At 39.6% G+C, this 18,266-nt stretch overlaps 1 protein-coding gene across 1 annotated transcript in view; it reads right to left on the bottom strand.

The window, feature by feature from the left end:
- Positions 1-13,384, bottom strand: part of LOC120516501 (epithelial cell-transforming sequence 2 oncogene-like) — a 69,902-nt gene extending 56,518 nt beyond the window's left edge. The window contains exons 1-4 of the mRNA XM_039738210.1: positions 12,989-13,384; positions 10,363-10,613; positions 7,013-7,125; positions 5,124-5,286 (exon numbers count right to left, since the gene is read on the bottom strand). Coding sequence (XP_039594144.1) covers positions 5,124-5,286; positions 7,013-7,125; positions 10,363-10,593 — 507 coding nt within the window. The 5' untranslated portion in view covers positions 10,594-10,613; positions 12,989-13,384. The remainder of the gene's footprint in view (positions 1-5,123; positions 5,287-7,012; positions 7,126-10,362; positions 10,614-12,988) is intronic.
- Positions 13,385-18,266: the final 4,882 nt, after the last annotated feature.

The raw sequence follows: 18,266 nt of genomic DNA on the forward strand, positions 1-18,266 counted from the left end.
ACTTTGGGCAACCGGTTATCAAAATAATAAAGAAGAATAAATGAATACATTTGTGGTACAAAACAAAAACCTCACACACTCTTTACGTAGATACAGTGGATTCAAAAACTATTCAGGCCCCATCTTTCTGCCGACTGTGTTCTACAGTTAATTTTAACTGGATACATTTGCCATTTGCACCTATCCATCTGCATTTGATAACCCATGAAAACGTTTACAGAAAGGTTTGCAAATTTATTAAAAAAAAAAACAAACAAACCTCAAAACAGAAAATGTCTCATTCATACAAGTACTCTAGTCCTTAATACAGTACATTGTAAAAGCTCCTTTAGCAGCTTTGAATCTTTATAGCAAAGTCTCCATAAGCTTTGCACAGCTGGATTTGGGCAGCTGATCCCATTCTTAATGGCAGATCCTCTCACGTCTGTTAAATTAAAACATCTGTAAACTGCCATCTTCAGGTCTCTCCACATATATTCCGTGGGGTTTAAGTCTGGGCTTTTCCTGGGGTACTCAGACAGACAGTCAGATTTGTCGCAAAGCCACTCCAGATTTTTCTTGGCTGTTGGCTTCAAGTCATTGACACAATGACAGGTGAGCCATCTTCCCACTTTGATGTCGCATGCACTCAGGAGCAGGTGTTTCTTCAAGGACCCCTCTATATTTGGCTGCACTCCACCTTCCATTAATTTTGACAAGTCTCCCTGTCCCTGCCAGAGAGAAGCGCCCACATTCCATGAGGCTGCCACCACCATACTTCACCATAGTGATAGTATTTGGTACTGTAAATGAGCAGTTCCTGATTTTAACTAGTCATCCAGCTTGGAGCTCTGCTCAAACAGTTCAAATTGGGTTTCATCAGGACACAGAATCTTGTTCCTCATGCTTTTCAGAGTTTTTTTATGCTGCCAGCTGCCTTCTACTTTACAGTGGATTCCATATAGCTTCTCTATCATAAACCCCTAAATGGTAGAGTGATGTGGAGAAGACATCCTTCCAACAGGTCCTACCATCTCAGAAAAGGACTTCTAAAAAGGTCTGTTAAAGTGACCGTGGGGTTCTCATTCACCTCTCTGACAAAGGCCCTACTTGCCTGGTTGCTCAGTTTGGCCGAATGGCTAACTATAGGAAGAGTCGTGGTGGTTTCAAACTTCTTCCATTGCAACACTGAGGCCACAGTGCTCCTGGGAACACTCAGAGTAAGAGTAAGAAATGGTTTTATCCCCTTGCCCTGATCTATGCCTCACCACAATTTGTTCATGGAGGTCTACAGAGGATTTCATTGATTTCAGGGTTTGGTTTCACATAATTCCACACCACATTGTGAAAAAGAAAAACATAATGAATCTTATGAATAACAAAAAATATTAAACATGCAAGTAGCTAAGAGATGATAGTTAAATCGGTAGTGCAATTGAAGATGGCCCTTTTTGAACTTTCAAATCTTAAGAACTGAATAGTTATTGTACGTATAATGGGCCAAGTGGCCCAATCTCATTCAACATGGTTTTTCATATTCTTACTTGAAAATTACTGGAAATGCAGTATCACTTGTTAGGAAATGCACTTGTAATAGAGCTTACTATAGAAGACACCATATAAATTAGTGATAAAATTGTTCTTTCTATGGAATAAGCATTATAAATTATACATGCTCAAAAAAAATTAACGGAACACTTTAAAAACACATCAGATCTCATTGGGGAAAAAATCATGCTGGATATGGACTGGATAAAGTGTTAGGAACAAAAGGATGCCACATCGTTTGATGGAAATTAAAATTATCAAGCTACAGAGAGGTAAATTCAAAGACATCCTGAAAATCAAAGTGGAAAAAATGCGGCAGGCTAGTCCATTTTGCCGAAATTTCACTGTAGCAACTCACAAATCGTACTCAGTAGTTTGTATGACCCCCATGTGCTTGTGTGCATGCTGAACAACGTCAGTAGGGGGGAATGCTCCTGATGAGACGACGGATGGTGTCCTGGGGGATCTCGTCCCAGATCTGGAACAGGACATAACTGCGCTCCTGGACAGTCTGAGGTGCAACCTGGCGGCGTTGGATGGACCAAGACACTCACACCAGTGGCCTGCTGGAGGTCATTTTGTAGGGCTCTGGCAGTTCTCATCCTGTTCCTCCTTGCCCATAGGTGCAGATACCAGTCCTGCTGATGGGTTAAGAACCTTCTACAGCCCTGTCTAGCTCTCCTAGAGTAACTGCCTGTGTCCTGGAATCTCCTCCATGCCCTTGAGACTGTGCTGGGAGACACAGCAAACGTTCTGGCAACAGCACATGGGCCATCCTGGAGAAGTTGGACTACCTGTGCCAGCCCTGTAGGGTTCAGGTATCACCTCATGCTACCAGTAGTGACATTGACTGTAGCCAAATGCAAAACAAGTGGAAAAACAGATGAAGGGAAAAATGTCAGTGGCCACCCTCCACCTGTTAAACCACTCCTGTTTTGGGGGTTGTCTCACTGTTGCCCCTCAAGTGCACCTGTTAAATTTCATTAACACCAAAGCAGCTGAAACTGATTAACAACCCTCTCTGCTGGTTAGCTGACCAGATCAAGTTTCATTGACTTGATGCTATACTTGATTAAAAAAAAAAAAAGAAGGTGTTCCTTTAATTTTTTGAGCAGATATATTTCAAAATGTTTTCCAGTTCATATCTCACTATCAAAGGAACTATATTAGTAGTAGTACTATTAGTATACTTTAAATACAATAATTGATTATTACTTCCATTGGTTACCAGTTTGTAGTAATGTTCACTATCAAAGGCACTATGCACGATACTGTTAAATGGAACTGAAGTATATACAGTTAGGTCCATAAATAATTTGGACAGAGAGAACTTTTTTCTAATTTTGGTTCCGTACATTACCACAATGAATTTTAAATGAAACAACTCAGATGCAGTCAAAGTGCAGACTTTCAGTTTTAATTCGGTGGGGTGAACAAAATGATTGCATAAAAATGTGAGGCAACTAAAGCATTTCTTTAACACAATCCCTTCATTTCAGGGGCTCAAAAGTAATTGGACAAATTAAATAACTGGAAATAAAATGTTCATTTCTAAAACTTGGTTGAAAACCCTTTGCTGGCAATGCCAGCCTGAAGTCTTGAACTCATGGACATCACCAGATGCTGGGTTTCCTCCTTTTTAATGCTCTGCCAGGCCTTTACTGCAGCGGCTTTCAGTTGCTGTTTGTTTGTGCGCCTTTCTGTCCGAAGTTTAGTCTTCAACAAGTGAGATGCCTGCTCAGTTGGGTTAAGATCAGGTGCCTGACTTGGCCATTCAAGAATTTTCCACTTCTTTGCTTTAATAAACTCCTGGGTTGCTTTGGCTGTATGTTTTGGGTCATTGTCAATCTGTGTCATGAAAACGCCGCCCAATCAATCTGACGTCATTTAGCTGGATTTGAGCAGACAGTATGTCTCAGAATTCATTTGGCCGCTTCTGTCCTGTGTCACCTCATCAATAAACACTAGTGTCCCAGTGCCACTGGCAGCCATGCACGCCCAAGCCATCACACTGCCTGCCTCCACCGTGTTTTACAGATGATGTGCTATGCTTTGGATAATGAGCTGTTCCACGCCTTCTCCATACTTTTTTCTTGCCCTCATTCTGGTAGAGGTTGATCTTGGTTTCATCTGTCCAAAGAATGTTTTTTCCAGAACCGTGTTGGCTTTTTTAGATGTTCTTTAGCAAAGTCCAATCTAGCCTTTCTATTCTTGAGGCTTATGAGTGGCTGGCACCTTGCAGTGCACCCTCTGTATTTTCGTTCATGCAGTCTTCTCTTTATGGTACACTTGGATATCGATACGCCGACCCCCTGGAGAGTGTTGTTCACTTGGTTGGCTGTTGTGAAGGGGTTTCTCCTCACCATGGAAACGATTCTGCGATCTACAACTGTTGTCTTCCGTGGACGTCCAGGTCTTTTTGCGTTGCCGAGTTCACCAGTGCTTGCTTTCTTTCTCAGGATGTACCAAACTGTAGATTTTGCCACTCGTAATATTATAGCAATTTCTCGGATGGGTTTTTTCTGTTTTAAGCTTAAGGATGGCTTCTTTCACCTGCATGGAGAGCTCCTTTGACCGCATGTTGTCTGTTCACAGCAAAATCTTCCACATGCGAGCACCACACCTCAAATCAACTCCAGGCGTTTTATCTACTTAATAAATAATGACATAATGACGGACTTGAACACACCTGCCCATGAAATAGCCTTTGAGTCAATTGTCCAATTACTTTTGAGCCCCTGAAATGAAGGGATTGTTTTGTTCAACAAACTGAATTAAAGCTGAAAGTCTGCACTTCAACTGCATCTGAGTTGTTTCATTTAAAATTCATTGTGGTAATGTATGAACCAAAATTGATAAAGTTGTCTCTGTCCAAATATTTATGGACCTAACTGTATATGCAAATTGTTTAGATGAACTGCAGTCTTCTTGCTTTGTAAATTGAAAACTCACTATTAAGGCACTTAGAACAGAAATGTGAGATTGCAGAGTGTGATTGAAAGGCACTGTACAAAAACAGACTACTTTGTAAAGCACTTTGTGATAATGCTAGATGTGAAAGTGTCATTTAAACAAAACCACTAGCAGACGTGTTTAATCCAATTCACAATTGTAGAGAGATGCAACCTACTCCAGCAGCATCAGGCACAAGGCAGGAAACAGCCCTGGGCAGGGGCATCACACGAACACTCTCATTCACAAAGGGCTTATTTGGAATTGCCAGTCATACTAACCTGAAGGTCTTTGAGAACATGGGAGGAAAAAAATGAAACAGCTGAAGGAAAAATCGACACAGAAAGAACACAAACTCTGCATGGACAATAACCCAGCAAAATATTCAACCTAAGGATGTCAGATCAGTGTGGCTTCAACACTACTCAATATTAAGATTAACAAAGAGACTAAAAAAGGTGCATTAAGAATCGTAATCCCTTTCTCCTCTCTTGTATTTACTCCGATTAGCGGGGGTTCTTGAATACATGCATCAAAATGGCAATTTAAAGCCACAAAAAGTTATTCATTTTTTCTTTCCAATTACATACTTAAACTGTATATATCTGAAAATATAAAACTGTTAAAATGAAGCATTAACTTACCTGTTCTGCTAGAAATTTCCAGTGCCAGCTAACCTTAGCAGCTTTGCACAGCTCCTTGGGGTTTAGAAATGAAAAGATGTACAGTGACAAGAAACGAGGTATAACTGTGGTGAAGTCCAACTTAGTAATTGGAACAGTCTCCGTAAACCAGTCCCTGGTAAACCTGGATAGAAACATAATTTAGTTTAATACCATTGATCTATATATTTAGAAAATAAAAACATAAAACTTACACACAAAACATTCTGAAGGGGGCTACTGTTCACTGTGCATTGCTATCACCCAAACAGTGACACGAAAACACTGATGTAGCAATGCTTCAGACCTACAAAAACATTAAGAAGATAAAAATAATCAGAAGAGAGATGATTCTTAACAACAGAACAAGGGAGACCATGTCCATCCACCCAGCTGTTCATTCATTTTATATCCCACTTATCCAGTTTAGGGTCGTAGGGATCCAGAGCTAATTACACATTTTTGGGCTAGATTAAACCAAAAAAAAATTCAAATAAATAAATTACGAGTATATCTAAGAAAGCTATACATACGGGGTTGGATTAGGTATGTGCCAGCACTATACAAGTAGGGCCCGATTTAAGATTTAAATCCAAGACTCTGTGGCTTTGAAACATAACACCTGTGTGCCATTCAGGGAAAACGCAAAAATACACTAAATAAACAGAATAAATAATGGTGTAGTCTCTCTGGGGCTCCCTTTATAGACCCTGATACAAGGCATTATGGCTAGCACCACTTGCTCATGCAGGGCTGACTTAACAGCATAATAGGCCCCCGGGCAAAGTAGTGCACTGGGGCTCCTGTTTTGATAGCAAAACAGAAACATACATAGGCATCAGAAGCATTGTGGGCCCCCAGCCATGGCCCATACATTAAGACGGCCCCGAGCCCATGTGCAAAATAACATAAACCACTCCCTTCCTACCACGCAGTAAAAGGCTGATCAATCTATTTTATGAACTTGCATTTCTTAGCCCATACCACCAACTTTTGGCTCAAATTCCCTTCTGGGGTTATGTCTGGTTTAATGGATGGCTCTACAAACGTTTGAGGTCACCATTGAATAGTATCTTCTGAAGGTCACTATTACCACTGCATTATATTGCACTCATGTAATGTTAAAGAATCAGGACTCTTTTGCCGCTTTTGGTTGCCTCACCAAACAGGGCCAGATAGTGCCATTTCTTCCACTTGGGCCAATTGCTGCCAGCTAATACATTAAAGGATTATGGGATGTCTCCTGCCACTTCTAGTACAATATGGTGCCATAGCTGTTTTGGGACTATGTGCTATTCTCCATCAGCCAGAAGTGCTGTGACCCTCCAGCCAATTCTCCATGGCCTCATTCTCACTCTTGAAAGAGGGTCAGACTTTCCATGAACTTTAAAAGAATGGGTTAAAAAAAAAAAATGCATGTTTCCTCCTAGACTCTTTTTTGATGCCCATGCCTTCTGCTCTTTTGGAGAAATCCAGTATGTTTTAAGGGTGTATTGCTACATGAGCTTGCCCTTCTCTACATCTTAGAACCTAGAAAGAACCTGTCCATATTATGTGTCACCATTTCCTGTACTGCATGTTTCATGTTCAGTTGATTCCTTTGTACACATTAAAAAGCTAAAGAACTCAGATTATAAAGAAGATGACAGATTGCAAAAGAAGGAATCTAAGAGGAGAACTTCTTTGAACAGAAGGTTAAGAAAAGCAGCAGATGAGAAGGACACAGAATATGGCAGAATTGCTGTGCATTGGGCCAAATCAACAAAAAGTATGGGACAAATAAGTCTGTCTAAGAATTAAAACTTCACATTGTAAGCAATCACTATCAACAAGATGTTACTAATTCATGCAGCATTATCCCAGATACATACCGGAGCTGTGATCTACTGCACCTCTGTAGTATTGCATGGATAAATTGCTTACGCTGACGGTCAGTCCACAGATCAAACCAATGACAGATGAGAGTGGTTCTCTCCTGAAAAAGCTGGCAAAAACACAAAAATCCATACTTTGCAGCATAATAACTGATTGATAGCAATTATTTTATTAAAATTAGGTGACTCCTCCAAGTCTGATTTAGGGAAGTAAAAGCCCTCCAGGCCATAGAATAAAATTACTTTGAAGTAGCTTTCAAGCCAATGCAATTATAATAAGACACTTAGGGGCTGGCCTAAGGCTGGTATCACAGAAAATGAGGAAAAAAAATATTAAAATGTATTAAACAGATGCTTGTGATGGTTACAAAAAAAAAAAAAAAAACCACCACACACAGACAGAATGTGGTGTAGCAGGTTCACAGCTCACGTCAAAAAGGCCACTTTTTAAATAATCGCCGCCTTGGTGGCTTAGAAAGGGGGAGCGGTAGTGTGGTGGATCGGTTCCCGGGGAATTCTTGATGCAAGCGATCCTCGCTTAAATGCACAGGTGAGGAGTCGTCCACATCCGTAATTGTTCCTGGGAGCTGCTAATTGCCACATCTGATACATATCCCTGTGATAAATAGAAGTGCGAGGTGGCTAGGAAGATGGAAAAGGAGGTGGTCAGCTGCAGGTAGGGTGGCTCCCCTGGTGCATAGCCTGGACGGGAGAAGCAGGGTAGTCACCAGTAGGAATGTACCAGGTTGATTTTTTAAAAAGGGACAGCTTCCAGCTACTGTTTTAACCTTGTTTTTTAAAAAAGATTTTTTTTTCTATTGGATTATAACCTCCATGATTTCACCTTCTTTATATAGAATTATTTAAAGTTTTTTGATGCACTGAACTTTAATTTGGACACTTTGTTTTGTTTGTTGATTTTAAATAAAATCACTTTGGCACTTTTTGCACCATTCCCTTGCTTCATTATTGTGCCTCACTGCCTAGTTCATCAGTGACATTACAGACGGTGTCGGGTTCAAGGGCACCCAGAAGCAAGATGCAGGTTCTACTCCATGCTCCTATCGTCACACAGAGCTGCAGCAAGCATAACTGAGGGCAGACCTATGAAGGGTGTGAACACTACCAAAGCAATACGAAGCCATAAAATACTACATTTGTCCATTTTACACATTGATATGCAGGGTGAGCACAACTGATTACACACAATACAGAACATATGAAGGTTTGCACTATATCTACTAGTATACCTGCAGGAGTACATTTGACACATTACACTTCACATTTGAATAAGTATGCAATACTGCAATATGTATTCCCCAATTTCTCTATCTATACATACAATCAGTTGGTTTCCCCCTAACCAAACAGAGCTTGAAAGAGACTACAGAAAACAATGGAAGAAAATCCCAAAATCCAGGGGTGTGAAGCCACATAATATGTGAAAAAGTGAAGGTCTGACTACTTTCTGAAGGCAATGTATGCGCATTTGCACATCTTTTGTGGCAATCTGCTGAATACTACTTTTGACATATGATGTCACACCTCCTCTTTTCCTGCCTTGACTGCTCTTGCTGGTGGATGTATAGCCACTGATAATACTGTGGAACCTCAAGTCACGACCGTAATTCGTTCCAAAACTCTGGTCGTAATGCGATTTGGTCTTGACCCGAAGTAATTTCCCACATAGGATTGAATGTAAATACAATTAATCCATTCCGGACCGTACAAACTGTATGTAAATATATATTTTTTTAAAGATTTTTAAGCACAAAAATAGTTAATTATACCATAGAATGCACAGTGTAATAGTAAACTAAATGTAAAAACATTGAATAACAATGATAAAACATTGCAATTTTTTTTTTTTTTTTTTAGTGAGTTTTAAGCGCAGGGAAAAAAAATAAACATTTGAAAATCCTTAATTTATACATAAACTAACCATAAACAGCCAAGAAAACTAACCTTGCACGAGTCGAGTTCTGGCATGAAGGAAGTGAGGAGGAACTGGGTGGAGAGGAGATTACAGTTTTGAGGTAAAGTCTGTGACGATGCAGGTTCACTGCATGCTCCCATCTCACTTCCGGGAGCCCTTAAACCCATCACCATCGGTAACGTTACCGATGAGCACAACAGTGAGGCACTACAATGGAGCAAGGGAATGGTGCAAAAAGTGCCAAGTGCTTTTATTAAAATCAACAAAACATCAATCAAAAACAAAGTCCAAATTAAATAAAGTGCAGCGTTTTCAGAATCCTTCAATAAATAAATAATCCCATAAAAACAGAAGTGAAGTGGAGGTTAAAATCCAATAAAAAAAGTCTTCATTAAATACAATGAAGTTAAAACAATGCTGGAAGCAGTCTCTTTAAAAACAAGCCCGGTGCATCTTTAACTGCCTTACGTAGCCAGCCATCGTCCTTCTGGTCATTCCAGTTCCTTGATCGCTCAGCTGGAGCGGCCGCTTCCTTCTGCCTCACAAAGTGTCAGTCAAACACCCCTGCTTGGGATCTTGTCCTGCTGCCTGCCTGCGAGCTCGCTCGCTCACACCAGTTCTTTCCACATTGCTTCCTGCTTACTTCCTCACTCCGCAACCTCTGTCTTTCTTTTCTTTTTTCTCCCTTTAGCCACCTCGCAATTCTATTTATGAAGAGGACGTGGCAGCTGTAGCGCGGCGATTTAAAACTGGCCTCTTGACGTGAGCTGTGGACCTGCTATACCACAAAGTTCCTCTGCGTGATGCATGTCTGACCGAGAACAATGTACTGTACAGGGAGAGACTGAGCAGGTGTGTAAATCATTGGCGCGTACAAACCGGAAAGGAAACAAAAATAGAGCACAAAGAGTTCACAGCGAATGCACAGGGAGAGATTGTATATGTACGGAAATCATTGGCGCATACGAACCAAAAGGGAAAATGACTTGTTCGTCACCCGAGTGTGTGGTTGTGAACAGATGTAAAAAAAGTGTGGCGAACTTTTTGGTCGTAATTCGATTTGTATGTGGTCCGAGACGTTTGTGACCCGAGGTTCCACTGTATCCATCACTTTTGTTTAGCTATGATACTAGAATTACTACACTATTTATTTAAAATGAAAATTTCCAATTTCAGGATCCTAAACGGGTTTAAAAAAAAACAAAAAAAAAACCACGTTTGATGATCCATGTAAAATCAATGTAAACTCAAATTCAAAATTTTCACCACATTACAAACATTAGTCACGTACTACATATGGAAAAAACAACAAAATTAATGATTGACCAGTGCTCTGCTATAAAGCATACATTGCAGACATAAAATGAAAAAGAATAAAAATATCCAAGTCCAGGAATTTGAAGATGATTACCTGCTGATTGGACACCTTATTGACTCTAGGAGTCCAGGTGCTGAATTTTGTTTCCATGGTAACATTTGCATGATTGTCCAAATAGGCATCATTGAGAGCCAGGTCAGTAGCACCAGGGTGCACCCCGATACTTTCCAGGTGCCATTGTTTGATGCTGTGAGGGGTGGCTCCTAACTTCTTCTTTATTATGCCACTTAAACCTGCTGCCGTGTCAAAGGATTTTGTCTCCATAAAGCTAGTTGTAATGCAGCCTTAGTGAGAAATAAATAAAAAAAATCATATTATAGCATGCCCTATTTCTTGAGCTTTAAAGAAAAGCTTTTGTTTAAGTCTACCAAATAAGCACCACAATCATGGACACGCCATCTATGCCAAGGACAGAGTTTCCTCTTGCTACTAGAGCAGGGATGTTGAACTCAGATCCTGGAAGGCCACAGTAGCTGCAGGTTTTATTCCAGACACTTCAAATTTGTAGATAGAACTTTATTTGCCCCCTTGAGGGATTTGGCTTTTCACAGAAGCTCTTTAAAATTTTGCCAAACCAGTCATTACAAAACTAATTCTTCCCATGAGATTGCCATCCAATTATTTACTGTACCAAAAAAAATCCTGTATTTCTTAGATCTTCACTTTTTTTGTTTCAGACATTTTACTGAGACAGATAGTGTATAAAATACAAAAGGTGCACAAGATCGAAGTTAGCCTGGTCACCTTTTGGCTTGCTTGGCACATCATTATTGTCTGGCTGCTCGTTAAAGAAATCAAACCAATTAAAATCGAATCACTATAATATGTGCCATTAGCATTAGTGATTGGCCAATAATAGAGAAAGTGACTGGAATGAAAACCTGCTGCTACTGCAGCCCACCAGCATACAAGATGTACGACCCATCCTGGACAGCTGCACATTTCCTTTTCTCTATGTATTAAATTTGTTTTATTAATTGTATGATAATTGTCATTACATTGTGATGGTACTCACTGTGAAAGAGGATATATAAAACACTGATGAGGGGTCCAGTCAATTTTGCTTTACAAATGTTAATACATGAGCAACATGTTGCATACTGAAATTAGGTGGACATTATGAAAAAGGCTGCACAAAATATACAGTATATTGATAATTAACTGGCTTATTTAAATCACTGCTCCCAATAAAAAGCCTAATATAAAATGATTTATTGTATAGGATACAGTCCCATTTTACTGCCTGGTAATTCATGAATACAAACAAAAAATTGCTTCTACTTATGAAAATATGGGATGCGTAAAGTACTTTAGACAGGCAGTGTGGTGTAGTGGTTAAGGTTTTGGACTTCAAACCCTGAGGTTGTGGGTTGAAATCCCAATACTGACACTGTGCATCTGTGAGGAAGTCACCTGATCTGCCTCTGCTCCAATTGGAAAACCAGAAGAAATGTAACCAATTGTATGTTGTAAGTTGCCTTGGATAAAGGCATCAGCCAAAAAAGTAAAAGTAAATGCTTTAGGTTGCAGTTCATTGTTAAGGGCATTATGCAAAACAAATACTATGGGTTATTTTAAAATGTGTTAAAATCAAGTGGTCAGCTCATCAGTCTGTTAATATGGGAGTTTAAAAAAAATGAGGTATTTTCCCCCCATGAATGAACGTAGAGTTTTTTTTTTTTTAAGTTACGTGGTATACTCTATAGCAGGGGTGGCAAACTCCAGGCCTCGAGTGCCACAGTGGCTGCAGGTTTTCATTCTTACTATCTTCTTAATTAGTGACCAGTTTTTAATGCTGATTACTTTTAATTAAATTGACTCAGGCCCCATAGTTTTCATTTTCCTTAATTAGCAGCCAAACAATGACACAAATCAAGCCACCACATGACCAGCTTCCCTGTGCCCATTACACAATATCTGAAATTAAGGAGAGGTGATGGTCTTGGTAAGGCTGATCTCTCAGGTCACTGAAACATTTTGATGGTGCTCTTAGAAAGAACAGAAAAAACAGTTTTCGAAATGTGTGCTGTGGCAGAATGAGAGCAGCAACAAGCCATGAAATAACAGGTTTAATTAACAGCAAGAACTGGCTTCTCATTGAGAAAGTGATTGGAGTGAAATCGGTTGGAGTTTGAAGTCCCAGTTTAGCTGGTCATCTGTTAGCTCGTTTCACATCTCATTTCTGCTTGGCTGTCATTTAATGAAGAAATAAATCAATTCAGAGGACTGAACTCTTCTAAAAGGGCAATTAAAGTGATGGGGTAAAAGTTAATTGGCAGTGAAAACTGGTCACCGATTAGGAAAAGGGTTAGGATGAAAACCTGTATCAACTGCGGCACTCCAGGCCTGGAGTTCGCCACCCCTGCTCTATAGTGAATACTCAAAAAGTGCAGCAACTCTGTGTACATTGATACGTCTTGTGGGCCAGATGTAGCCAAAATAGCGACACACATACATACTCTAGCACAGAAAAAGATCACAGCATTGCATCTCACAAGAGGGGCGTTTTACAAAAGTGTGCGTGGTAATAATTTTAAATAAAAGTTCCCGAGACCCGAATGCAACGTCATGAGGGAACCGATTTATCCTAGTGGGAGAAGAATAGTTCAGTACACCACCAGCCCCCATAGATTTTTTTTCTGAATTATGCAAATCTTACCTTCAAACTGCCGTGGTTCTCCCCAACTTTACCAAACTTTGCCAGGCTCCTCCCTTCGGTCGCACAGCGCGCTGCACGTGCCAACCGCGTCTCTATGGTAACTGACAACAAGCTGGTCGAGAGGAAGACTCTGAAAGCAGCGCCGCCCAATAAACGATGTGTCTTGGCCCCAGATGCAAATACATTTTCGTCAATCGAATGCTTAACAGATGCATACAGCTGCATGTGTGCCCACAGAATCACAAAAGTGACAATAACTGCTAGGCATTTCGCCTCGACTTAGTGTTTTTCTGATTATTCATGTTTATATTTGACGAGATAAATGCGGTGGCATGTCCCAAATCTTAATTTGAGCTGGAATCCCGCTGTACCTTCTATCAACACTTTACACATCGGCGATCGCAATGGTGCATGCGCATTCAGCGGAAGGTGGAGGATGACTGTGACAGCGAATTGCGCGCACGTGACGTGTTATATTAAACACCAGACTGCAGATTTTTTTTTTTTTAAACAAATTCGGTTGGGATTGTGTCTTTACTGTATATAAAGGATTCATGGTTAGTTGCGTAATACTTTAACCATCTGCGATAAATCGGAAAAGTCTGGCGGCAGCTCACTACGGTTCATTATTACACAACCGTCCCCTATTGACTGGCTCGGTGAAACAGATTTACAAATGCATAGTAACAAGAGTATATCCATGCAAAAGTATACGCATAAATGTGTCACTTTTTAATGAATTGAAATATGTTCGAAAATGTATTTAAATACAACAGAAATAAATCTTAATACCCCAATACCGACTCGACCGATTTTGTAACATCTCATCGCCATTCCTACACAGAGCCACGGGAATCAGGAGGAAGGTTTGTGCAAACCGACTTTACAAAGAAGAAAACCCACAATCGTCCCACACCACCTGTCAGACCATTTGGCACCAATTCACACCTGGGGGTAAAGCCTCTTACGATTTTAATTACAGTTTACAAATTTTGTTTATTTTCTTACACAAAAATATATTTACATTTTGCAAATTGACAGGTATTTCAAAAATGTTAATAGATGAGGTCTTAATCTCACATTAGCTCAGAGCCTTTATCATGGCTCTGGAGTGGCAGCCTGTTGCATTTTGGTTTAATATGCAAATAAAAATTACTGTACCCTATGTGGCAAAACTAACAGCATGATTAACATGAGTATCCTTCCCAAGTTACCACTCTGCTTTCAAAAGTACACTGTATAGCCTTATTTTTCTGAAACTGCTTTTCCTGTCGAGGGTCAGGGTGGCAGCAGGACAAGCAGGGCAGCATAGACTTCCCTGTCCTATGTTATAGCTACCAGCTTTTCCTGGAGAATTCCCAAGTCACCCGAGAGATTGTAATCCCTCCAGAGTATCCTGGGTCTGCTGCAGGATCTCCACCCAGTGGAATGTGTCCAGAACATCCCTAGGGGGAAAACGTGCTGGTAACAGCCTTACAACATGCTCAAGACTCCTGTGCTGGAAGAGTACATACAGAACATAGCGATTTTAGAATGTACATATATTTTCACATTTTGTTCCCATTACACTTTCAAAATTAAGAATATTAAAACACATTTTGCTTCTTTTACTAAGAACACAAATTCAAACACATTTAAAAAAAAAAACACACATTTTCAGGAATGAGACTTACATTTTAATCTTTAGGGGCATGTTGGTATGAGTTTTGCACATTTCTAATTGAAAGGTTGCTCCAACTCTGAAAAACCGAAGGGAGAACATTTCATGGTTTCTTCTATATATCTCATTTGGTGAATCCCCAGCCTAAATGCAGATATCTGGTTGACTGAAATAGGTTCTCCTCAAAGATTTGCCTGTATTTGACTCCATCCATGCTGCACTTGATGACAACTAACTCAACTTCCTCCTTTTTAAAAACCGTGTTGGGCTGTATTTGAGTTACATCAAACAAAATGCTTTGCATTCAGGCCTAATAGCTCTATTTTAGCCTCAGTCCACAAAATTGTCTTTCTAATGTTTTCATGATTTTTCTCTCTCATGGCTTCTAGCCACCTCCAGGTGTGACTTAACATTAGTATTTCTCAGAAATGGCTTTCTTCTAGATCCTCTCCTGGAGCCTGCATCTGTGAAGTGCCAAAGAGATTGTTGTCGTATTTGACAGTTTCTCCAATTTCATGAAAGGAGCTCTTGTGATATTGACGGTAAACTGTTATTCCAGTATGGATTGTGGTTTAAGTTAAGGAACTTTGCTGCTGATTTTTTGGTTTACAAAGTGTTTTTAAATAGACATTTCCAAACAGTGAGATTTAAATAAGCAGTACAATTTTAAAAGTTTAACATAATACACAGAAGAGAAAAAAAAAATGGATTCTCTATTGTACCAAAAAAGCACTTACACAAATGCTATAGGTATATTAAGGGATACAAGATGCAATTACTTATAAAAAACAAATCTTAACAAAAGTACGGTCAGACATAAAAAAAGGAGAGGGCATGAAAAAGGTAAAGCATCAAGATAATTGTATTTAAGTGTGCTTGCAAACTGCTCCTATTTGACAATGTAAGGATTACCTTTTGCCTGCAAATAACCCCCTTTAAATGTAAAGATTTTCCTTTATTGCTTGCTTCAAAACCAAAATGAATTCAAACTATAGAAGTTACATTTGGCTTTAAAATGAACCTAAAGTCACTAATGGGATAGCACCTCCCACCCCGACACGAACTCTGAATAAGGGCAGAGCCCATCCAGTCCTTGCTCATAAGAACATTATGTAATGAAATTGATTATCAGAACTTTGTTCTATCCGGGTAGCGTTGGTAGTGCCTATAGGCTTACACAAATAACTGGTTCTCCGTGGCGGCACACAACTTAACAGTCCACCAGCAAATTGTACACTTTGGTTATGCCATATTAATAGTTAAGGTTAAGAGCTTTCCCAGCTTTATCATCATCTTTTACAGCTTTATCCCTCCTAACAACTTCATCATGAAATTCTATGGACAGCTCTCTGGCCTTCACGACAGTCTGATCTTCTGTTTTACTTGCAAGATCTCAAAGTCAATGATATTTGCTGTGTATGATAAAACTGAATACAGGTGTTCCTCGTTAGCATATTCAGTGGGATTGCAAGAAAATTGCGCCTCACCCAATTAGATTGTTACTTGAAGTATTCACCTGCTTTGTTTTAACAAAGTAAATTTAGAGATTTTTTTTAATTTTTCCATTTAACCCTGAAGATATATACACCAATGTGCCACAACATTAAAACCACCGACAAGTAAACAATATTTATTGTCTTACTAAAATGGAACATGTCAGGGGGTGGGATGCATTAGGAAGCAAGTGAACAGTCAGTTCTTTAAAGTGACGAACTGGTAGCACAATATGAGAAGGGCTAAATCGTGATGGCTAGATGACTGGGTCAGAGTATCTCAAAAATGGCAGGTCTTGGTGCGTGTTCCCAGTATGCAGTGGTCACCTACAAAAAGTGGCCCAAGATAAAATTAATAGTGAACCAGCAACAGAGTCATGGGCACCAAAGGCCGAATGATGTGGTTGGGAGTAACGGCTAGCCCACCTGACCCAATCCCACAGAAGAGCTACTATAGCACAAATTGCTGAAAAACCTAATGCTAGCCATCAGAGAAACATGTTAGAATACACAGTGCATCAAGCAGCATGCAAGTGTCAGAACTTGACCATGGAGCAATGAAGAAAATGGTGAATCAAGTTTTATTTAAGATCACATGGATGTCCAGTTGTGTGTGGGAAGAGATGGCAGCAGGATACACTACAGGAAGAAGGCAAGCCAGCAGAGGCAGTGTGATACACTTGGCAATGTTCTGCTGGGAAACCTTAGGTCATGGCATTCAAGTAAATGTTACTTTGACACACACCACCTACCTTAAAAGGCTGTTGCAGGCCATATACACCCCTTCATGGCATCGGAATTCCCTGATGGCAATGACCCCTTTCAAAAGGATAGTGTGCCTTACCATACTGGAAAAGTTCTTTAGGAACGTTAAGGAACATGGCAAAGAATTTGAGGCATTGACTTGGCCTTCAAAATTACCCAGATATCAATCTGGATTCCATGCCTCGACAGGTGAAAGCTGTTTTGACGGGATGAGGGGGTCCTACACAATATTAGGCAGGTGGCTTTAATATAGTGACTGATCAGTGCAAACATTTTATTTCTTTTTATTATTATAGAGAATTACCTCTGGTTAAATATATGAGCAAAACAAGGAATAGTGCAGGGTGATTAATTTTGTTAAAGGCTGAAATACAATTGCAATTTAGTTCATTTGAAATACAAATTGGCCACAAAGGGCAGCAGATCTCAAACTGTGGTACAGGTACATAATTTGCCAGCTGGTACGAGAGAGAACAAAAAAATACATCTGAGGCAAATTCCAGGTAACAGGGTTGGGGTGTATTGGTAAAAAAGCAAAATAATAACACAGTACAGAGAAGAAAATCTAATGATATGCATTTCTAAAGTTCACATGCCTTTAGGTTTGGTAAACTTACTTGGTCCACATTCATTTTTAGAGATTGACAAACTAATGTAGAAAATATACCAACTAGGAACAAAGATACAATTTTAACAAAATTGAATAACATACCTAAGCTTCCATTTTAAATTTTCATTAATACTACACAAAAGCAAAAAGATACTACTTCTGAAAGAGACCCCAACATTCAGCTCTTTCCTGAAAAAAGAAATACAGGAATAGGCCAAATGTAGAACCAGATCTGCACTTAGTTTAGGAACCTGAAATAAAGGCCCTCTGGGCTATGAAGCAGGTTCAGAATTCAAATTGACTTGTAAAACATTTGCAAGTTATTTTCTTTCCTTACCTTTATGTGAAGTCATCCTGAATGCAAGTTGCCAGTCGATTTTCTCCAACTTTTGATCAGAATTCATATCTTAGTCTTGTGGACGACAGGAATGTCATACATAGAAAACCAAGACCACAACTACAACAGTCATCAGGCAGACAGCATTTCCTACAAATTTAATAGCCGACATGGCTGATGGTACTTTTCATCTAACGAGGAAATACTACTAAATGAAAATGTTCATATTTGAAAATGTTCCAATGGCACATGATGACAGACTTATTTTGTTTACATGTAAATAAATGCTTTCCAGGACATTAAGAAGTGCATATTTATAAATGATGCAAAAACAGATTTTTGATTAGGATACTAGTCTAAAATAGCTTTTCAACACAGAGACTTTCAGGCTGTCAAAAAAGCATTATGGGACC

Source organism: Polypterus senegalus, chromosome 16 (genome assembly GCF_016835505.1).
Source record: "Polypterus senegalus isolate Bchr_013 chromosome 16, ASM1683550v1, whole genome shotgun sequence".
Classification (NCBI taxonomy): domain Eukaryota; kingdom Metazoa; phylum Chordata; class Cladistia; order Polypteriformes; family Polypteridae; genus Polypterus; species Polypterus senegalus.